Source organism: Sphaerodactylus townsendi, linkage group LG04 (genome assembly GCF_021028975.2).
Source record: "Sphaerodactylus townsendi isolate TG3544 linkage group LG04, MPM_Stown_v2.3, whole genome shotgun sequence".
Lineage (NCBI taxonomy): Eukaryota > Metazoa > Chordata > Lepidosauria > Squamata > Sphaerodactylidae > Sphaerodactylus > Sphaerodactylus townsendi.
In genome coordinates this window covers 56,356,991-56,380,891 of record NC_059428.1, presented here as the reverse complement: position 1 = coordinate 56,380,891, position 23,901 = coordinate 56,356,991, and the positions used below count along the sequence as shown (strand labels likewise).

Genomic DNA, 23,901 nt, shown 5'->3' with positions numbered 1-23,901 from the left:
GACCATAATGGGGATTAGCCTAGGTGGTAAAGGATGGGAGAATGGCAACAAACATGCACGTAGATCACTGGTTCCCAGACCTTTTTAATCCCTCTTCTAAGCACCTTACCTAGGTAGTTATCAGCTGACTCCCTGTAAGCAAAAGATATGCTAATCTATCACGGGCAACAGAGGATAACTTCTGGAACTTATTTCACTTTAGTCACTATGCATTTATTAGCCTTTCATGCTAATCCTTAAAACATGATTATTGCAATGCACTCTGGAGCTGCCTTCAAAGGCAACTTGTTACGAAATGCAGTGGCCTGTTTGTTGTTTGGGATAAATCAGAGCAGTCATGTTACACCTGTTCTAACTCAACTACATTGGTTGCCAGCTTCTTTTCAGGTTCAGTTCAACATGGTTAAGACCTTTACAGACTCATGAATCTGCATCTTCCTTTCCCTACATGAAGCCATATTATCTCTCTGCTCTAATGAGCAAATCTGTTTGGCATTTCCCTTTAGATGAGGTTAGGTCAGCATCAGCAATGTCTGTTGCTGTCCCAGATCTGCTTATAGAGTTATGGATATGAAAATCATAAAATAACCACCACAACATTTGAATCAGAAAGGCTTCCTGTATCAGCCATTATGCTTGGTATACAAGGAGCTGTGATGACACTGGTGTGTGCATGTGTGTATACTGCTGTCAAATCATAGCTGACTTATGGCAACCCTATAAGGTTTTCAACGCAAAAGATATTCAAAGGTGGTTTGCCATTGCCTTCCTCTGCATCACCTCCGATATTCCTTGGAGGTTTCCCATCCAAAGACTTGTCAAGGTCGAAGCTGAGAGTGTGTGATCAGCCCAAGGTCACCCACCAAGTTTCTGAGGCAGATTGAGGATTTGAACCTGGATTTCCCAGATCCTAGACTGACTCCTTAACCACTACAATGGTTTATCCATTCACGCTCTCTCTCTCTCTCTCTCTCTCTCTCTCTCTCTCTCTCTCTCTGGCTGATTCTGCATGGGCCAATTAAAACAGGTTGAAGACCTTTTTAAAAGCAGTGTTTTTTTGGGGGGGGAGGGGGAATTCCCACAGAACTCATTCCCAAAACACTGCTAATCCATTTTAGTGGCCAGAACCTGTTTCTGCTTAATGAAAATTGCTAATTCTGTGACTTTTCCCCTTAAACCCAGGTTGCAAATGCTTCCTGCTTGCCTGAGCGAACTATGGCAAGAAGGAAGTGTTCACTCCCCATCCCCTCTCCTCCACCATTTTGGTGGATTCCCTAGGTAGCCACCATTAGAGGGGATACTTTAATAGGCCGCCACCATGCTGTGCAGGTAGGTGGTGGTGGGATTCTCAGAAGGGGAGGATTCTCAGCTACATGGTTCACAGAGAAACACAGCATTTCCATGTGAACCATGCTGGCTTCTGCCTCTGGGGTCCCAGCGATCCTGGCTGGCCCCTGCAGCCACCGTGAAAACAGTGGCAGAGGCAGCAGAAACGAGTTCCATGAACCCTTTGCTGTCCATGCAGGAATCAGCCTTTCTCTCTCTCCACACACACACAGGAAAAAAATGAGCTAATATAACATTTTGTTGTTTTTATTCAGCATCATTTAATTGCCTTTTTGTAACTAATGTATAGGAAGTTCACAAAGGTGTTATTTTATTCCACTGATGACTACTATGATAATCAAATATCTGGATTTGATACAAGTCATTTGCTGCTGAATCATGAATCATGAAGTGAGAATATGAACAGCAAAAAAGTAAATCTTAAAAGACACTTTTCCTAGTATATCCTAGAGGGGATTTTTTACATTGCCTTTCACTTGCACACTTCTGAATATTTACTTCCATGTCAACAAACAAAGCACATAATGATCAGCCTTGTGCACTGACAGTCTCTTCAGATATGGAGACTCAGTTCCAATAAAGCATGCACTTCAAAGCAAATGAAGTAATGAACATATCGGAGGGGAACAGAATAAAAGAGTACTTCAAAATAAAGGAACAGAAATAGACATGCTACTACTTGCCTTCTTCCAGTGTTTTGGCAAATTTCACCTCACTATCAGCTCCTTGAAACTCATTAAAAAAAGGCCGAGCCTTAATTTCATAGTTTACACCTTTTTTCAGTTCAGGAATGACAACACTGTTTTTCGTTGGGGTCCTCACATCAAAAATCAACCAGTCAGATTCTCCATTAGAAATAGTTGCTGGCCTATACAGAATTTTATACCCTTGTATATACTGGGACTGCTGGTCAACCTAACAGATGAGACAAAAGGTCATATATTTTAAACATAACAATAAAAGCATTTTTGTCAAAGAGCAGTTTGCCTAATTTAGGACAAAAAAGACTTGTGAAGTCTCCTTGGGCAGCAACCCTGAGTAGCAGCCAATTATGAGGCGAGGCTAAATGGTACATATTGGTGCAGGATTTTAATCCCTCTTCTAAGCACCTTACCTAGGTAGTTATCAGCAGCAGGATTTTCCTGCTGTTTCCTGCAGAGACTGGTTGGATCTGGGACTGAGTCTGCTGAAGAGAACTATTTCCTCATTTCTTGCTAGGGTGATTAGTATCTAAAGCAAAGGGGAGACTGTACTAGAGTGACTGGGATTGTGTGGTTGAATGCCTGTTTAATTTTGGGGGGAATTTTGGGAGGTTGCTCACCCCCCCCCCCAGATTTCTGAAAGTTTATTGCCTTAATTTCAATCCCCCCCCACCCCCAAAGTATTTCAGGCAGTCTGTGTAGCCTTGTAATTCTTTTGTTTAAGTCCACTGTTTTTTCTTGTTAATAGCTTCAGCTGAGTGCCAGACTCCTGCTACTGTTTAGTCTGTAGAAATAAAGAAAAAAACCTTGATAGTATTGGATAGTTTCTGAGGTGATTGTAATGATATATATGTAGTTTGGTCAGGGAGTTTTAAAAAGAATGGTTTCTTCGGTTTTTCACTGATTTAGGGAGGTGCTTGTTTGGTGCTTTGCAGCCTAGTATTTGCAACTAAGAATGAGATGCCCGCTATTTTGAGGAACTTGGGTGGCAGCCATTTTGGAGGCTTAGGCATTGCAATCATTTGGCACTCCCCACCCCCATTATTGGCTTAAACTAAATAATAACAGCAACAACAAAAGATAGATTTGATTATTTAATTATGGGTACAGTTTGATGGACTAGAGGGGTTGTGTTGTATGTTGTGTGCCCACCTCTTGCCTTCTGTCCATCAGGTTCTGAGAGAGGACAGTAGAAGAAGAAAAAGAGTTTGGGTTGACACCCTTCCTCTCTCTCCTGCAAGAAAACTCAAGGTGGCTTACAAACTCCTTTCACTTCCTTTCCCCCAGCAGATACCTTGTGAGGTTGGTGGGGCTGAGAGAGTTGCAAGGTCACCCAGCAAAGCTTCATGTGTAAGACCAGGGAAACAAATCCAGTCCCCAGATAAGAGTTTGCTGCTCATGTGGAGTAGCGGGGAATCAAATCTAATTCTCCACATTAAAGTTCACTGCTCTTGACCACTATATCATGCTGATGTCATCCTGATAACCTCGCCTTGCACCTGATCAAGAACAACCTGATGCAGATGAAGGAAGGGTCTTGACCTGGAGGATACATAGAGATATTACTGGGATAAAAGACCTTTCATTTCACACCATGTTAATGCGGTATGACTTTTTGCAAATAAGCAGTTGGAGAGGGACCAGGAAACGGGTCCACATTGAATGGGCAATGGTGAAAAGAAATGATGTCATTCATGCTGTAGTTTTGTATGAAGGTGGAATGTGCCTACTACATGATTCCATCAAATATGCCACACCTGTATATGGATGATAGTATACATTCTTCTGTTGAGGGATGTGATGTCTATTTAACTGATCTGTACCTGTGCCTGCAAGATTTTATAGTTGGTAGGTGGGGCAACGGCTGTGAAGCTAGGCTAGCCCCCTTCTGGGGCTGATCACCAGAGGTAAGGATTAGTGGCAAGCACCCTGAGATATCCATGTGGTAGAGGGAGTATCCAGAATGGCATATCACTGGGTGTGAGGAAAGGTACAGGACTAGGAAGGATTGATCCTTTGCTGATGAGCAACATCTTTCTGAACCTGGTAATGGCAGGTTCAGTGCATCAAGTAAGAGGTGTGGGCTGGGAACCTCTCAGCACAAAGGATGCTGACTCTGTCTGGAGTCAGGGTGGATCTGCCAAAAAAGGCAGCCACAGACATGCTGCCTTAGCACAGTCTAGTTATCTAAATATTTAGTATATTTAAATTGTCAGGAGCTGAAGGTATAACAGCTGCATGGCAAAACCCTTGATTGCCTTAATGGACTGCTGAAGGACTAACTACAGTCACCTGTTAGCAGTCAGCCAAAGGGAATGACTAAGCATGATTGCATCAGCTATATATATGAGTCATGTGACCTTTGACTGTACTAGCCATAGGCTAATTAATGTATCATAGCGTATATAAGTAAGCTAACTCAGTTAAGCATGTTCCTTGCTGGGGACAGGACCTAAGCCGAAGGCTCTGTCCGTTTAAACTATATATATTGTATCAATGCCAATACATTCTTTCTTTGCGTGAACTCCCTGGCTCCAGTGGTTATTGCCGCACTCTGTGTATGCTCAGTTGCGCCTACGCTGTCAACTCGTGTCATAAATATTTATGCAGATCAATTTAATTAATTAGATAAATTAAGTTAATCCTAAACCGCTGTGTCATGTCTAATCTGGTTGGGTGCCATATTGCCAGGGCAATATAATATTCATTGAGTTTTGCATTTTTCCTGTGTTACCCTAAAAGAGTAAGAATTTAATCACATGGGCAATAGTTACTATTAAATTAGAGCTATTAAAGGAAAGTGACCAGTATTTAGCAGTGTCAGTTTATTTATTTATTTATTTAATTTATTAATTAGATTTTTACACTGCCCTATCCCCGAGGGGCTCTGGGCGGTGTACAACAATAAACATAATATAACATAAAATAACTGTTAAAGTTCAACTGCATTAAAATTCAACAACATAATTAATTTTAAAAGGATTTTTGTAAGAACTGATTATTTGCAGATGAAAAGAACAGATGTTAACTTTACCAACATTATGTGCACAGAAATACAAGCACCAAGTTGTTGTCTATATTTTTCTGAATTAATAATACTTAGAAATATCTAATGGTTTTGGAAAAGAAAATAATCTTAACCCATTATTTTAATTCATTGGTATCTTAAAATAGTAATAATAATAACCAGTGACACACTGAATCTAGTAATATCCTGTACAGGGATAAGGTTTCACCCACAAGTATGTGTTAAAAGATGTTAAAAAAAACAGTCTTCTAAATCAGACAAATACTTAGACCTTCCTATCTAAAGGAGTAGCAGCTTCACAACTTTGTGAAATTACTTATGGTTTTTTTTTTTGGTTTCTCTTGAATGCCGTAAGAAAAGGGCAGCCAACTGACAGAATTCTCATTCTGCTAACTGTGTTTGGCTCAATTAAATATATCCAGATTAAGCAAATCACTTCCTTTACTCTCAAGTTCTCAGCTGGGGGCACTGCATGCCAAGGGTTGGTGATGTCTTAAATTATAACAAGAGGCCAATAGTAAAACATTATTTAGGCAATATATAAAAAACAGTACATAAAATCAGTTTAAAAATGAACTCTTCAGAACTTTACACGGCTCTCATCAATTTAATCATGACTTCAATTAGCACTCGAATATCTTTACTCTCTGACAGAGAAATAAATTCTGGCCAAAAAGATGTGATGGTAGCTACTGGCAAAGTGCTTATGTAACCCCTGTGTCAGAATGGGATGACCCAGAAAGGGGTGGAGTCTGAAAAGAAGCAGAATGCTGCAGAACTCATGAGGTTGGAGGAAGCAAGGCTACCAGGCTGGGACCTTGATTGATTTTATTAAGCCCTTAACACCTTGTTTAAGGTAACTGCAATGTTGTGGGGAACTAGTGAGAAGGGAGTTTATTTTTTTTTTGCTATATTTTAAATGTTAGAATTTATTGTTTCAGGGTTTTTGTGTATGTAAATGGTGAGAGTTTTCTGGGAACCTTCATCATCTTGAATCCCGTTCACCAAGCCTTTGAAGTCTTCAAAACCAACCACCAGCAAAGAAGAATTGGACTTGGCAATATCAGTAGACTGTAAATATAAGGACTTGAAATGCAAACCTGAACAGGACCTTGAATTGTAAATGTTAAATGTTGATGTTTAATGTTATTTGTAAAGAGAAGTAAACTGTTTTGTTTAAATTTGGTTCTTTGCAACTCCTTCCAAGTACTGCCCCACAGAACCCACAAGCTGAGGTTACACTTATCCACCTAATAATGCAACCTACAGTCTGTGATATATCAATAAATTTATAATATGAATTAGTCCATCCACATCATAGTCATTCCTGCTCAAGGCAAGTATTAATTCTATATGTGCATTTATAAAGTACAGATGGAATCTTTAAATGATTAAGTGCTCTGCCCAGGCTCTTAGTGTCAATAAATCTGGATACTTTTTTACGTAGAAGCAACTTCACTGGGTTGATTCCAAACACTTGTACACACAAATTAAACAAATGAAAGCACCTAATTAAAAACAAATCCTACCTTTTCTATTCAACATTTATCAAACCCTCTCTTTTGACAACATTCTTGGTCGACTAAATAACTATGTAAATGTCATACATGCATGAAAAACAAGTTGTCCCAAAACTTTCCTGAATAGATTTGCCAACAGTATCCCCAAAATTGGCTGTTTTTATTAGAAGACTGGGTTTGCAGAGGTCAAAGAAATCTTGGCTACATTTTAAGTTAAATAGATTTCACGTTAAGTTAATTAAACAAGAGAAAGCCCACTTCAGGTGGCCCTTTGCAAGGCAATTTCCTCTAATTACGAAGTGTCACAACAACACATTCTTCAGTGACTCCTGGTAATATAAAATGTTAGTGACATGATAGCTATTTAATCTTATGATTCATATCCTATATTGGCATTAAACCAAAAATTTAAGCAAATCTGCCCTTGTGGATCTATAAATAACTTTTCCCCTATACATTTTGATTTCTTCAAATGTAAGTTTAGCTTTTTTACTTAAATTACTCTTCATTTTTCAATTTATTGTAAACCTGCATGGGGAAAGATGTATCAACATTACATCAGGCTATAACAAAATGTGTATGTCAACATGTGCACAAATAGTATGTTCATAAGTCAACTGCTATTAGTTAATTGCCATCCAGGCTCTCATAAGCAGCTTGTAATATAAGCACTGTATGTTCAAATTCATCATAAATAAGTTACTGAATAGTGGTCTATTTTCAGGAGACTTAGGTGCACACACACACACACACACACACACACACACACACACACACACACACAAATGCTTTACTTACTGTCCAATGAACTTCAATCGAGGAAGAAGAAAGGATGGTGGGATTATGAAGATGTAGGACAACATCACCCAGTTCTCTCTGTACTTGCTTGTGATCTACACCCTGACTTGTAGGGGGAACATCTGTAACAATTTTAACAGTACACTTAGATGTTAAACAAAGAGCTGAAAAATAACTTTTACTCTCCCATCTGCTACAAAATACAACTGTACCTTTTTAGCATATTCAAGACAGCAGGAAGATACAAGAAGAAGCATGAATTTAAAACAATTAACATAAGAAATAGGCTAATGATGGCCAATTAAAAAACCTACCAACCTCTTTCACTAGGTAAAAATTGGTGACTGTTTTCTAGAGTCCATTATGAACAACATAAATATGTGAACAAGAGAGGCACAAAGTATAGATGTGTTTGGGAAAAAAATTCAGCATATTATAATGAGTTTTGTTTCAACATTATAAATTTTACTACCATGAAACATCCCGTATCTCTTGATATCTGTAAGCCACTGCTAATTAGATATTATTGAATGTTATAATTATTGTATATTAGAAAGAGCTATGTTAGTAGCTCTAAACAGTGCCAAAACACTTACATTTTATCACAGCATTTAAAAAAATAAATGTGGTTATTTTTATGATCTTATGTTCCATCAAAAGTAACAGCACAAACCAATTCTACTTTGAAACAAAGATATTAAACCTCAATAACTGAAAGATCAAGGGAAGATATTTATTACAGCCACAAATTTTACATTAATTCAATCTGAGCCCAGCCCTGCCAGGGGAGGGTACGATATAAATTAACTAAAATAAAATAATTTGTGTGTTCTATTATTACAAGGTATGAGAAATCTACCCAGTATTTGCTTTTCTAATTTCTATAACTACATTTTTTACTCAGTTCCATCTATGATCCCTGTAAAACTTCACTGATATCTGTTTCCTCCCTCTTCAGTTCCTAAGATGCTAGCCCATTCTCAGTTGCCCAAGCCCACTTGGACTGGACTGGCTAATGGTGATACTAATATATGTAGCTATGCCCATAACTTCACCCCATGCTGCCACTGGTTGGGTCAAAGCTAAGACTATGGCTCAACCTGATCAACAGCAGCATGGAAGCAAGTAACAGGGGAGCAAAACAACCCACATTAGGCAGTGTTGCTGGGCTGTTTGGCTGATACATGAACAGTGCCAGAACAGCCAATGGGACAGACTTAGTGGCTGTTGCTGAACTAGTTTCAGGTAAACAGCTCTTGTGGTACATCCAGTACCTAGGGCAGCGGCTTACTTGGAAACTTTTCTGGTAAGCCTACGAATGATTCTGCCTCTGCTTTTGTTCCCAAAAGCCTCTTTTTTGTTCCCAAAATATATATTACTGCATGTTAAACAAACAACTGCTAACCATAGTTTCTCCCAAACATATGATATGTTAAAAATCCTGGTTAACATTATCTGTGCCTGCTTCCTTTAAAAACCCCTCATATTTAAATAACAAACCAAGGCTGAATAGGATTTCCCTTAATTCAGATGCATGTTTTACCTTGAGTTTTCACTGGATCCGATATCTGACTGGGATCACTAATTCCATATGCATTTGCTGCCCGTACAAGGAAGAGATAAATTGCGTTTGGTTTCAGCCCTTTAACAGCAAATGTTTCTGTTTTCACATTTTCTGCTACAGTTTGCCAGCTACTGCCAGCAGCGTGGCTAAGGATAAAACATAAATACATTAAAAAGGTTAGTACATGTCTGTGATTTAAATAACACTGACAATCAGATCATATGAAAAAAAAAAGTAGTACCTGAAGGCCTCTATTATATAAGAGGTTGGAGTTGCACCTAAATTCAAGTTAGGCTGCCACGACAATGTTACTGTGTTTCTGCTGACATCAATAATCTCTGGTTTTGATGGTGCACTTGGAATCAGGTTAGGGTCAGTAGATCTTGGTGGCTGTACAGGCACTCCAAATTCTAGCAGACAGTAATAGGAATGTATATAAATATAACAGATATACTCAACCTTATAATTGTGTGATTTTGCCATTAATTTTGTTGATTTGTTTTATTATAATTTTTTGTTATAATCTTTATTATAAATTGTTTAGCTTAGAGCTCTTTGTTTTATTCTATTCAACGTTTATACTTTATATATAGAATTTTGTCTATGAGCTATATAGACATACCTGCTAATAAATGAACTGAAAAAAGATTGTCATATTCACATCCTTTATTTCATAATCAGACAATAGTGGGAATGTAATTCCTGATGTATTTAAAAATATATTATTTCTATCCTATATACAGGAATCCTGATAAAATTACCTTGAACCTCAATGTATGCGCTCCACGATGCTTCACCACTTGGGGTTGAAGCAATGCATGTATACCGACCAGTATCACCCAGCTGAAGAGAAGAATAGAAAAAAATAAATATATTAAATAAACAGACATTTAATAAAAAATATGTGACCTTATTGCCAGGGCTGCATCAAGTTTTTTGTAGATCCTAGGCACTTTTGTATCCAACTACCCACCTCACCCCAGTGTATCCAACTACCCACCTCACACTATGGATAGACTGACATTACAAAAACTGTCCTATTGACCTCTGTGAACCTCAAAATGTGCATATCCATTAAAAAAAACCTTAGTCCTTGTGTATTCTTCCCTCCTCATGATATTGAGGTGATGCTGTTATATATAGCCATCTGAAAAATTACAATATGTTAGTATGTTTTTAGAATGTTTTAATTATTAATTATTTATTTTAACTATTTAATTATTAATGTATTTATGTTAACTGCCCTGAGCCGGCTTCAACGGCAGGGCAGGGTATCAAGTTGAATAAAATAAATAAATAAAATATGAAATGTGGTAAGAGGAGTTGAAGAAGAGTTGGACTCTCTCCTGCAAGGAGACTCAAAGGGGCTGACAATCTCCTTTTCCTTCCCCCCCCCACAACAAACACCTTGTGAGGTAGGTGAGGCTGAAAGCTCAGAAGAACTGTGGCTAGCCCAAGGTCACCCAGCTGGCGTGTGTTGGAGTGCACAGGCTGATCTGAATTCCCCAGATAAGCCTCCACAGCTCAGGCAGCAGAGTGGGGAATCAAATCTGGTTCCTCCAGATTAGAGTACACTTGTTCTTAACCACTATGTCTAAGGTGGGGAAGGGTGCAAATAAAAAAAAGAATATTGTAGATGAGAAAATTCTATGACTAAAAATACATGCTTAAAATTATTAATTAAATTTTACAATGTATGGTGGGTGTAATGTATTGTATTGATTGTGAGGTACTGTATTGTTTTAAGAGTCTGCAGCTGTTGCACTGGAATTGGTAATCAGTAGGTGTGTTATATTGAGCACAGCTGCAGAGTGATTTTAGGCTATGTGTGAGTAGCAGCTTTGAAATAAAGCACCATGTTTTGTTCCTCCGACTCCTGATTCTTTGAGACATAACATATTGGCGACGAGGATAAACTTATGACGAGTCTAGCAAGTTTTTGTGAAGCAAGGACTGTGAGTAAATTATGGCTTTTCAAGGGCAGCTGGAACAGTTTAATTTGGAGTTTCCTTTGAAGTGGCAGAGTTATGAGGCCCGATTGGAATTTTATCTTCTGGCAAATGGCATAACAGACCCAGAAAGGAAAAGAGCCGTGTTTTTGAGCCTCTGTGGTGAAGGGGTGTTTGACCTCACCTCAGCATTGATAGCGCCAAGAGACTTATCAGCAACACCGCTTGTAGAGATACTGACTGCATTAAGGAACCATTTCATTCCCCAACCGTCAGAAATAGCTAGACGGAGTGTTTTTTATAAACGTGATCAGGAGGGGACTGAAAGCATTGCAGATTATGTTGCAATCTTACGGCGGTTGGCACAACAATGTAATTTCTCCAATTTGGAAGAAATGTTAAGGGATCGTCTGGTCTGTGGCCTGAGAGAGGCACCATTGCAAAAGTTGCTGCTGGCAAAGACAGACTTGACTTTTCAAACGGCATACCAAGAAGCCTTGAATTTTGAACTTGCTGCAGCCTCTACTCGGGAGGTGCGACAAGCCAGGAGCCCACAGAGATTGCAAACAGCTGGCAGTGGGACTGTAGAACCGGGTAATGGTGAAATTCAGAGACTGCAGCATGGTGCAATGAAGATGGGAAGACAACCACAACAGAGGGGGAGGATGTTAACAGAGAAATGTATGAGTTGTGGTGGGCCCCATGAGAGAGAAAGGTGTAAATTTAAAGAGGCACAATGTTTCTGTTGTAAACGTTGGGGGCATATTGGGAGAGTGTGCAGAGAAAAAAGGCATCAGGGACCAAGAAGACATGTTCCTGGCTCATCTGCTACACACTCTGTGGATGCACCTTGCTGTCCCCATGTAGCTGGCTTTGACTGGCCAACCCCCACATGAGCAGTGTGATGGTGTTTACGCAGCTGATGTAATTAACCACGGCAACCCGAGATCCAGCGTAAGTTGTCGGTGACTGTGAAGATCCAGGATGTCCCTTGTGTGATGGAAGTGGATTCTGGGTCAGCATTCTCCATCGTTTCATGGGACACTTATAAAACATTTTGCCCACAGGATGATTTGGACATTCAATCTTGTGACTTACCACTTACGGATTATCAAGGACATAGAGTACCTGTGGTTGGCATGTAATGTCCATGTGAAATATCATATGTTTGATGGATGTTTGAAATTGTTAATAGTGGAAGGAAGGCGGACGCAGCCTATTGGGGTTGGACTGGTTTGGGAGGTTGGGAATTGTAATTACTGGAATTCATGAGGTTAGCAAGTTGACATGGGAGGTGCTAGTGGGAGAATTTAAAGAGTGTGTTTGCTGAGGACTGGGGCAGTATAAGGGTCCACCTATATCATTGCATCTTGATCCTTTAGTACCCCCAATACGTCTAAAAAATCAATGGCGATTCCATTTGCTTTGCGCTCTAAAGTGGATGCAGAACTAGATCGGTTATTGGAACAGGGAATATTGGAGCCAGTGGTAAATGCAAAATGGGAAACTCCAATTGTGACCCCCCTGAAGGCCAATGGGGATGTGCGCATTTGTGCTGACTATAAGTGCACAATTAATAAGGCATTGCAGAAACATCCATATCCAGTACCAGTTGTTAGTCAGTTGTTAGCAACATTGGCAGGAGGAAAGGTTTTTGCAAAATTAGATCTAGCACAAGCATACCAACAGCTGGTAGTGGATGATGCCACTGCAGAAGCCCAGACGATAGTGACTCACAGGGGGGCATTCAGAGTAAAGCGGCTGCAATTTGGAGTAAGTGTAGCTCCTGGGATATTCCAGAGTTTGATGGAAGAAATATTAAGAAACTTGCCGGGAGTCATACTGTATTTTGATGATGTCTTGATAGCGGGTGCAGCTGAGGAGGAACTAATGACACGGGTACGAAAAGTACTGCAGTGCTTCTCAGATGTAGGGTTGCGCGTTAAGCGTGAAAAATGTGTGTTTGGAGTGGCGCAGGTAGAGTTTTGGGGATACATGGTAGATGCAGGGGGAATCCACCCGACATCAGCAAAGGTGAGGGCCATCCAGGATGCCCCAGCACCACAGTCAAAGCAAGAGTTACAGGCATTTTTTGGGATTGCTAAATTTTTACCATTCATTCTTAAAGCATAAGGCCACAATGGCGGAGCCACTGCACCGTTTATTAGATAAACGGGCAGTGTGGCAGTGGACAAGTCAGCATGAGAAGGCATTCCGAGATGTCAATCGATTGTTGTTATCAGTCAGTGTATTGGTTCTGGTTGATGAGAGGAGAACATTAATTTTGACGATCGATGCCTCTCCGTATGAAGATGGGGCAGTGTTGAGCCATCAGTTGGAGGATATGCGGGAAGCTCCAATTACGTATTATTCTAGTACGGTGTCTAAAACGGAGCCAAATTACGCGCAAATTCGATAAGGAGGCATTAGCAATAGTGGCTGGGGTTAAGAAGTTTCATGATTACGTGTATGGGCGACCATTTATGATTGTTACAGACCATAAGCCGCTGTTGGGATTATTTTCCTCAGAGCGCCAGACACCACAGATATTGTCCCCTAGAATGCTGCGGTGGGCAATGTTCCTGAATGCATATGATTATGTCTTGCAGCACCAGTCGGGAAAGAAAATTGGTCATGTAGATGCGTTGAGTCGCTTGCCAGTACAAAGGGAGGAGGAAGATCATTCCCCACTTTTGGAGGTTTTGATGTTGGAATCGTTATCAGAGCCTCCAGTGCAAGCGGCAGAAATAGCAGAAAGGTCAGCTAAGGACCCAGTGCTTGCCCAAGTTTTGAATTGGGCATGGAAGGGTTGGCCATTGGGTAAGTTAGAGGAAAAATTCAGACCATTTGGAATGAGGCAGCACGAGATATCTGTCCACAAGGGGTGCTTACTGTGGGGAAATAGAGTAGTGATCCCAGCAGCTTTAAGGATTAGGGTGCTGGAGGCCTTACATGTAGGGCACCCTGGAATAGTGAGAATGAAGGCATTGGCCCGTAGTTATGTGTGGTGGCCAAAGATGGATAGTGAAATAGAAGAATGGGTGGCCAGGTGCAGGGAGTGTCAGATAACGCGACCTGCCCCACCTCAGGCCCCTACCTATCAATGGGGAGTCCACAAAAGACCGTGGTCAAGGGTACATATTGATTTTGCAGGGCCTTTCCAAGGCCAGGTGTTTCTCATCATAGTGGACTCATATTCCAAATGGCTAGAAGTAGTGCCAGTAATGTCAATGACATCACAAACAGTTATTAGGGCACTGCGTAAGTTATTTGCAACCCATGGCCTCCCGGATACGGTGGTATCGGATAATGGGACAGCGTTTGTATCCAAGGAGTTTAGAGTATTCCTGGCCAATGGTGTTATTCGCCAGGTTACCTCGGCCCCTTTTCATCCGGCTACGAATGGGCAGGCAGAAAGGATGGTGCTGCATTAAACGGCGATGCATTGCAGCCCAATAGTAGAGGGGGATTGGCACCGTCGGTTGGCGAATTTTTTGTTAACACAGCACATAACACCGTGCACAGCCACCGGGAGGAGTCCTGCGGAGTTGCTAATGAATCGGAAACTTACAACGTTGCTGGACCGAATGCATCCCGATTCAGTTGATGAAGATCAGGTGTTGAAAGCACCTCGGACATTTGATAGGGATGATACGGTGTATGTCCGAAATTATGGAGCAGGTCCATGTTGGGTCCCAGCAGTTGTGAGGCAGCCGACAGGGCCCTTGTCTTATAGGGTGGAAACTGAAGAGGGGCGGGTGATCCGCAGACATGTTGACCAAGTAAGGAAGAGAGTGCCAGGTCCAACAGTAGATCAGGAACCCCAGGTCCTCGAATCTAGGGCGTTAAGGGGGCAGATGGAGCTGCAGGATGAGGAAGCAGTAAATAGTCCAATTGTCCCAGAGGAACCTGGGGCGTTAAGGGCACAGATGGAGATGCAGGATAAGGAAACAGCAAAGGGTCCAATTGTTTTGCAGAACCAGGAACAAACACAGACTCAGGAGCCAGAGCGGGAGCTGAGACGATCTCAGCGAAAGAGAATCCCACCAGATTATTACAGGAGTTAGGGGGAAGGGGTGTAATGTATTGTATTGATTGTGAGGTACTGTATTGTTTTAAGAGTCTGCAGCTGTTGCACTGGAATTGGTAATCAGTAGGTGTGTTATATTGAGCACAGCTGCAGAGTGATTTTAGGCTATGTGTGAGTAGCAGCTTTGAAATAAAGCACCATGTTTTGTTCCTCCGACTCCTGATTCTTTGAGACATAACAGTGGGGATTTTTGAATTTATGAAAAATCGCTGACTGTGTCACACCAGTCTAATTGGTTTTGGTTTAATTACTGTGTACACCTGTGTCTTTTCCATGTATTTAGTTGGTGTCCCAGTTGATGCATTATGGCATTCAGCATTTGGTTGTGTTCTGTGGTTATAATCAAAGGGATCACTTGAGCTTAATGATAATTCTGAATCAGCATCAAAAGAATTCAATAACACAAATGATGCTTCCGTTTTAAAAATTAAATACAGTAATGATCCAGCTGATTGGATTCTAATAGCTGACTTAAAAACTTATGCAGAAAAAATTCCCAGAATACTAAATTGAATTTCTGACTTAAAGATTAGAAATGATGAGGTATACTAGAAAAGAATTTTTCTTCAAAGGTCGTTTCCCCACTCAGCTTTTGTTGTGCGGTAGTTGTGGCAAATAAACCGGGGGCCTGCTGCATTCCCCACTACCTAAGCGGCAGCAACGCAGCGACCCCGACTCTGCCGTTCTCCGTTCTCCTCAGTGTGCGTCATTTCTCCCCCTGGATGGTCAAGCAACATTTCTGAAAACCCCACGGCGACTGCGGAGGACAGTGAGGCAGTGGGGAAGCCGGGGGTCACTGTGGGTTTGAATTTCCTGCCGCACATGGTGACGTGGACCAATCAGGGCATTGTGGGGCATGCGCAATGCGCACGCAGGATTTCCTTCCACCATTTTTTTACCATGAAATCACTCATCTGCACGTCGCTTCAAGCACATGCGGACACTGCTTATTTTCATTATTCATTCAGAACATTCATTGTTCATTCAGAACATTCATCTCATGGAATGGAGGTGAAAGAAAAATGGGCACTTTCATGTTCCACAAATTTTCGCGCCGCAGCACGACAGCCAGTCAGAAACCATTTTTTTAAAAAAGGAAAAAAGGCATCGGTTCAGTTTGTGATGACGACTGTGCATGTCGACGTTTTCAGGGTTTTTAAAAACCAAGTTCTGCCCACAAACTGATGCTCCAGCCAATCGGAACAAAGAAGTGCCCTGTTGATGGCCACTGAACATGCAGTTGTGGGGAATGCTGCATGTCATGAACCTCGTTTACAATAGGGACAAGCTGCGGTGGGGAGTCAGACCTCACGCTCAAAAGCACCGATTCAAAGGAGCGCAGTTTGGCTCAACGTTATTTTTTAAAGTGGGGAAACGACCGGAAAATTAATGAATGAGAGTTAGTTGGTAACTAACTTGGTAACTAACTACCAAGAGACTGAATTATTTATTTTCCTTCTTCTGGTAAGATATATTCTTATGTCTGCAAGCTATTCAGCAAGAATATAAATTCAACTGGTCATCAATTTATAAATGGTTTTGATTATTGGAAAAATCCCACAGCCAGCATTTCATCACATGAAAAAAATCCAAAGAACATATTGGAGTAATCAAATTCACTGTAACAAAAACAATATACTTCAACTGACCTTTCTTAGGCATATCAGTAAAAATAAAATAAAATACAGGAAAAATATCCCGTATACAAGGGTAGATGCGCTATTGCCAAAAGAAACAAGATGTTGCACGTGTAGTGTGCTGAAAAGCTACTGATGTGGAAGATTGCTACACAAGACCCTAAAGTGACAGTAGACAGTACTGATTTTGAAAAGATACGTGACCACATGAAGCTGCCCTATACTAAGGTAAGACTATTGGTCTATGTAGCTCAGCATTGTCTATTCTGTATGGCAGGATCTCAGGATCCTAGGCAGAAAAAGCTCCTAATACGTTAAGATGCTTAAAAAGGGAAGTAAGGAATAAGTAAGAGTTGCTCTTCAGGCAAGACAGAATTCTTGCAAGTTATTTCCAAGGCCATCTGGATTTTTTAAATGTTGATGTTCACAGTTGACTGTGATAATATGATGCATGTAAAAAGGCTGCATATGATATAATCACCGGCATAAAACCCAACCTACCAAAAGTTACTGGTAATGCATTCACAAAGTAATGAAAGATTAATCCACTCACAAAAGGTCAAGTTAAAAATCAGAGACACCTGTCAACACCACAAATTCTGTGCTGGCATGAAGAGTATGCATGGGAAGGTAACCAGATGGTTTCAAACAATGAGTTGTATGAAAAGGTCTCTTTACCTTTAGTTTAATTTTATGAATCAAGTTATCCTAAGGCAAGAACACCCAGCAAGTAAGAACAGGTGTTCTACTTTAAAAAAAGAAAAGAAAACGTAAACAATTTTGCTATAACTTGTCACAGAAGATTCTAGCATTGACCAAGACTGTGTTGAAAACCTGTATGAAACCACCTATACCTATGATTATCTTAATCAATATACTCTTTGAGAATCATACTGTATTTTAATATGGCATGATAGAGAATGCAAGAAGCACAAGAATGCAAATATAAAGAACTAGTGGTAGAGCAATATAAATTATAGAGTGAACTGGAGATGAAAATTTTCATTCTCTTAATAACATAGTTTAAAATTGCTTTGACCTATTTTCTGATGCAATAAAGACTGTGATGATGACAATAGCTAAAATGTTACACTATGTAAAAAAATGGAATTACAGCTTTGTTTGCTGTTTATACCTTTTATTAGCCACTAGGGAATCCTGATATAGATTCACAAAATCTGTGTGACTGAAACCAGTGACAATACCATTCCATTTGCTACAAATTTATATGCCCTCTAACTCCGATGGATTTAGGTATAACCTGCTCAGGAAAGTACTCAGGCAGTTTCTGCATGGCCAAGGTAGTGGCTCTCCACCGGCTTAAAGTAAGCCGGTGGAGCGTCGGGAACTGCTCGCACGGATCTGTGTGGGCAGTCCCGACATTTCTGCTGTGTGACAGGAACTTACCTTGTCTTCTGTGTGCAGCTCGGGACGGCTGCAAAGACATGCCCACGCTGCCCTCTGACCTCCAGAGGGCAGCATGGGTGTGTCTTTGAAGCTGTCCTGAGCTGCACACAAAAGGCAAGGCAAGTTCCTGTCGCACAGCACAGGGGCCAAAAGCGACGCCCTTATGATGGTGCAGTTCGCACCGCGCCGGCAGGAAGTCGCCACTTTTGGAAAACCTCACTTCAAAGAGGCGCCTTCATGCCCCTTGGGGGGGGGGTGGCTGACAGCGCCAGCTGGGCAAACAGCTCCCCAGGGACGGCGTTTTTGCCATCCCTAGGGCGCTGTATTCTGCTTGTGCGGAAAGGGCCTCAGTCTCATAATGCAAGGCCACAGAAGTTCATTTTACCTCCTCATTTTTCATATAAAAACTATTTCAGAGCATAAATGTGGTGATCTGCAGTAGTTGTAGATTTGAGTCCAGTAGAATCCAACAAGATTTAATAAGCTATGTGAGTCAAAGCTCCCTTATGTGCCAAAAACTGTGTATAAACAGTTTCCTATAACAATTAGTCTTGGAGGTTTATTTATGAAATAACTTTCTAGCAGCATTATTATATTCCATTGTGCTTTGGGAATGTAAAATAAGCTATCTGAAAATATGAAGCATCAAATAAATATTATATGAACAGTTATTTAAAACACCATTAATTCTGAATTTAAAGATTGTGCCATTCAGGACCTAAGACAAAAATGTAAAAGAAGCAAACTTTTAAAGAACATCTTGTGGGATTTCCATTTTAACTTACCTTGGCATATCGAATCTGTAGTGTGCCAGTCTCTAGCTGCTTGATCCGGGAGTCTTGTGTGGAAAGAAGAATGCCATCTTTTCTCCAGATTATGGTGGGCATTAAAGTACCTGCAGCCACACAGCTCAGTACTAAAGTACCATCCACAGCTACTGTTTGATTCACAGGGCCCTGTCGAATGACAGGAGGAGGTCGGTCTGCAATTACTGGCAAATGAAACAACAGGAGAAAAACAGACACAAGATTTATTAAACTGAAAACAATTTTCTATTCATCTAAGTATCAGTTGCTTGGGGCTTTGAAAGACTCTGAAGATAATTAAATAACCAATTAAAGTAGCAGAGCTGTTTTAGAATAAATTTCAGTGACTTTTTAAAGAGATGGTGGTATGCATTAGAACCTTCTTGTGATTCATTTACCTCCATCAGCATTCAAAGACATAAAGCTAGTGAAAAAAAATCTCTTTCCTTGTTTGGAAGATGCTCTATTTGCTTTATTTATCTCTTCAAGAAGCAGCTGAAATTTATTAGAGAACTGGAATAGAACAGTGTACGTACCACAAGCAAGCTTGGAGCCAGGCAGGAAGAGGAGAATTCAACAGATATTTAGGCATAATTGATTCAAACCTGATGTCTAGCTCCAAGATTTTCTGTCTGTTACAGTTTAGTAATGCTGGTACTTAACCAGTAATTTTCACAACTGTTTTCCACATAAATTCTTTGCTTAATCTAGACAATTCAATCTTGCAATTTTGATATTAAATCAATATAAGTAGCAACATTCATTGTACAATTAACATGTGTGAACAGTATGATTTATCTGTATGTGCAATGCTTTCTTTAAAGTCATTGAAAGAACCGAGACGGATATCATGAAAGGTGGAGCTAATTTTTTACCAGTGTATTTTCAGTTTGATTCACACATTTACTGAGATGAGTAAAGGCATGACGTTTATATTCATCCACAGCTTGCTTGAGCTTTACAGTTATCTTTAATTTTACCTACTTTATTACGATTTATTTCTATATGCTGCTTAATCTCAACTTCCTTAGTTCTTGAAAAAGCTTATAATAATCATAATTATGTGTCAGTAAGGTTCTCCAAATGACAGGATAATGCTAACTCATATTTACTAAAATTATTTTCCTTAATACTACTTAGAACTAGTGCAAAGGTCATGATAATGTTTAGTGTTTGGCATATGTAGCTCATTTCCAGTGTTTAAAATAAGGGTCCCCAACCTTTTTGAGCCTATAGGCACATTTGAATGCTGACCCGGCATAGTGGGTGCAACAACAAAATGGCTACCATAATATGGCTGTCACCGGAGGAGGACCTACCCACAAAATGATTGCCACAGTTAAACTTGAGTACTACAGGGTAGAGCATTGGGGTGTGGTTGCAGATGCTGCCAAAGCAACATTTTTTTAAAAATCTGCACAGCCAATCATATCTGCAATAGTCAGTAAGAAGCCATACTTGACAAAAACCCCACCTGGCCCCACCAATTACTAAAAACACTTGGTGGGCAACTGAAAAGGTGTTGGCAGGCATCATGGTGCCCATGGTAAAACACTAGGGACTCCTGGTTTAAAGTACTTCATATACCATATATACTCGCTCATAAGCCAAGTTTTTCAGCCCATTTTCCGGGCTGAAAAATGCCCCCCTCGGCCTATACGCGAATCACAGAGGCTGCCCAGCTGGCTGGGGAAGAGGGGAGATCTTCCCCTCTTCCCCAGCCAGCCGAGATTACTGGCAAATGAAACAACAGGAGAGGCGCCCAAGCCTGCAGCCCCAGTTGGAGGGGCTGGCTGACTCTCAAGGCACTCCCCTTCTGCTTCCAATTGAAGGTTGTCGCCAGCTGGCTGGCTTGGGGAAGAGAGGGAGATCTTCCCCTCTTCCCCAGCCAGCCTGTAGCTTTACCTTTACATGCAGGAGAGGGGTGCTTAAGCCTGCCAAAGCCCCCCAGTCAAGGGCTGCTGACTTGGGCACCCCTCGTTTCCATGGAGGCTGCCCAGCTGGCTGGGGAAAAGGGGAGATCTTCCTCTCTTCCTCAGCCAGCCCAGTGACTTCCGTGCAAGAGAGGCGCCCAAGCCTGCAGCCCCAGTCGAGGGCTGCTGACTTGGGCACCCCTCGTTTCCATGGAGGCTGCCCAGCTGGCTGGGGAAGAGGGGAGATCTTCCCCAGCCAGACCTCCGTGCAAGAGAGGCCCCCAAGCCATGCCTTGAGCCCTTGGGGGGGGGGCAGTATCCAAATCCAACAAACTAAACTAACTAAGCTGCTGCATTTTCCACCCTCGGCTTATATGCGAGTCAATAAGTTTCCCCAGGTTTTGGTCGTAAATATGGGTGCCTTGGCTTATACACGGGTTGGCTTATACACGAGTATATACGGTACATTGTTTCAGAAAAGTTTAGACACATGTTGTATCCAACTGAAATGTTGTGAAGAAAACTGACCTAAACAAGATTGGCTTAATGCAGACAGCCACCGCAGAAAGTAATTAAATGCAGCCTCAATAGGTTCAATGGGTTTCAGAATGCAATATATTTTGAGGTTGTACATTTATGTACACATCATCTGTGAACCATTTGGACTAGAACTCAATATTCCATAAAACTAGCAAATGTATCTTTTATTTTCCTGTAATAATGGTTTTGGAAATTATGAAAAATAAATTTAATTATAAACTTAAAACTCATTGGATAAAACAGGCTTGCATATTTCAGTTATGGACCACTTTCAAGACATATTATCTTACTCAGGAAAATCTGTGCCATGCTAACTTACATTTACAATGTAATCCTAAACAGAGTTATGCCCTTGTAAACCTACTGACTTCAAAGGACTTTGAAAAGTACAATTCTATGTAGCAAGGCCCTTAATTTTGCACCAGTGTTAGACACCGGTATTTTTACCTGCTAACAAGTACCACATAACAAGAAGGCTATATACATATGTATTTGAAATGTATTTGAAAGGTTGTCAGAGGAAGACAGGGAGTTGTTTTACTGGTGGCAGAGGATAGGGCTTGCAATAGTGGGTATAAATTATGGGCAGAAAGGCACTGGCAGGATATTAGGAATATTTTTTTAGAGAAAGAGTAGTTCAGCAGTGGTATTAGCTGCCTAGGGAGATGGTGAGCTTCCCCTCACCGGCAAATCTTCAAGCAACAGCCAGGCAAATATTTCCCAGGGATGCTTTAGGCTGATCCTGTGTGGAGGAAGGGACTCGACTAGATGGCCTGTATGGTCTCTTCCAATTCTGTGATTCTATATTCTATAAACATTATTGTATTTTTAAAACTGCAGAATAAACCATTGTAAAGATGAAAGTGAATTTATTTTACTTTACCATCAGTAACCTCCAAATAGGCTTTTGTTGTGATGCTTCCTGCTACATTTAAGGTTTGGCAGATATAATATCCAACGTCGGATCGCTGTACACTTGTAATAGTGAGATCACCAGTTTGTGAGACAGAAAAACGGCTAGAAGATTGAGGAGGCTGGTATGAAAATAGCAGGTTCTAGTGAGGAGAGAAAAGGTAGCAAGTCAGATTGTTTATACTTCATCTCTATCTATTTTGGGAATGTATACGATGCCTTTCCAGAGTCCTGCTCAAGTTAGCTTGCAAGTAAAAGCAATACCATGAAATCATAACCTATCGTATAAAAATCAAATAAGGCAGGGGAATTAAAACAGCACAAAAAATGCTGACCACACTAAAAATATCCACAAAGACCTCAAAATGCAGCACATAAAACTACTAAAAAGACAAATCCCCTTAGTTAAAAGCCTGTGCAAAAAATAGTGTTAGTAGTACCTTCCTGCTACGATAATCTGAACAGATTCCCTGAAACACCTTTAAACAACCAAGCCAGTTATAAAAATACAGAGCCTGCAATGGGCACTATCCTTTGCGAGTGCACGCTATCCTTTGTTTGTAGGGAATACCACATGTATGATTATCTGTACATTGTGTGTGTATACTTGATGCATGGAGTTCTTGGTTCTCAGAAAACAAGTTTGTTCCTTTGAGGTTGGGGTTGCCAACCTGCAGAAGGTGAAGAAGAAAAAGGTGTATGGATGCAAGGGAATATCAGAACCCAAATGGTGCCCGGGCTGACCAGCGCCCTATGCCTCCTGCCTAGATCCTGCTTCCCCCTTTCCCAGCCTCCAACCCCCCCCCCACCCCATGTCCCACTTAACGCAGCTTGATGGTGGGCAGCCTCCTTGTGAAGCTGGTGTGGGCTGGGGCTCAATGTGGGGCACTTGGCTCCCTGGCCTCTCCTCCTTCCCAGCTGGATCCTCTTCTGTGGCATGCCGGGGCCGTGCTGCTGCTGCGGGAGTGCTGGCCATTGCCCGGTCAGGAAGGAGGACAGCCTGGCAAAGCCAGGGAGCTAGGTGGCCGGGCTCTCCCCCTTCCCAGCTGGGTCCTCTTCTGCAGTGTGCTGAGATCGCACCGCCATAGGAGAGCCGGCTGTCACCTGGCTGGGATGAAGGACTATCCAGGAAGGCCAGGGAGTCGAGCAGGCAATGTCCGGCCCTCCTACAGCAGCAGTGTGGCCCCAGTCGAGGAGAAGAGCCCGGTGATGCCAGGGACCTGGGCTGGCGCCGCCATAGGAGGCTCAGCCACTGTCCACCTGGCTCCCTGGCCTCACCGGGCTCTCCTTCTTCCCATCCGGGTCCTCTTCTGTGACATGCCGGGGCCATGCTGCCGCTGTGGGAGTGCCGGCCGTTGCCCAGCTGGGAAGGAGGACAGCCTGATGAGGCCAGGGAGCCAGGTGGCTGGACCTCCCATGGCAGTGGTGCAGCAACGGCACACCCTCAGAAGAGGACTCGGCTGAGAAGAAGAGCTTGGAGGGGCCTCTCTCTCACCCCCCCTTCCACCGCCGTGGCCATGCGCCATCCTGGACTCAACAGTGGTCGGCAAGAGCAGCAGCAGCAGCGGATGAGGGGGAAAGAGGCTGGCAACCCCTCCACCTGCCCCCATGCCCTCTGACTTGGGCTGCGGTGCTGGGGAGGCGCCTTCAGACAGGGCTGCACTGTCCATCTGAACCGCCTCCTTCCCT

The 23,901-nt window shown here is 41.8% G+C and overlaps 1 protein-coding gene across 10 annotated transcripts in view; it reads right to left on the bottom strand.

The window, feature by feature from the left end:
* Positions 1 to 23,901, bottom strand: part of ROBO1 (roundabout guidance receptor 1) — a 669,323-nt gene that overhangs the window by 61,330 nt on the left and 584,092 nt on the right. For all 10 annotated transcript variants that reach the window (XM_048495370.1, XM_048495373.1, XM_048495374.1 and 7 more), the window contains 7 exons: positions 22,184 to 22,355; positions 18,827 to 19,032; positions 9,720 to 9,801; positions 9,200 to 9,368; positions 8,938 to 9,104; positions 7,395 to 7,516; positions 2,031 to 2,262 (listed from right to left, as the gene is read on the bottom strand). In XM_048495370.1, coding sequence (XP_048351327.1) covers positions 2,031 to 2,262; positions 7,395 to 7,516; positions 8,938 to 9,104; positions 9,200 to 9,368; positions 9,720 to 9,801; positions 18,827 to 19,032; positions 22,184 to 22,355 — 1,150 coding nt within the window. The remainder of the gene's footprint in view (positions 1 to 2,030; positions 2,263 to 7,394; positions 7,517 to 8,937; positions 9,105 to 9,199; positions 9,369 to 9,719; positions 9,802 to 18,826; positions 19,033 to 22,183; positions 22,356 to 23,901) is intronic.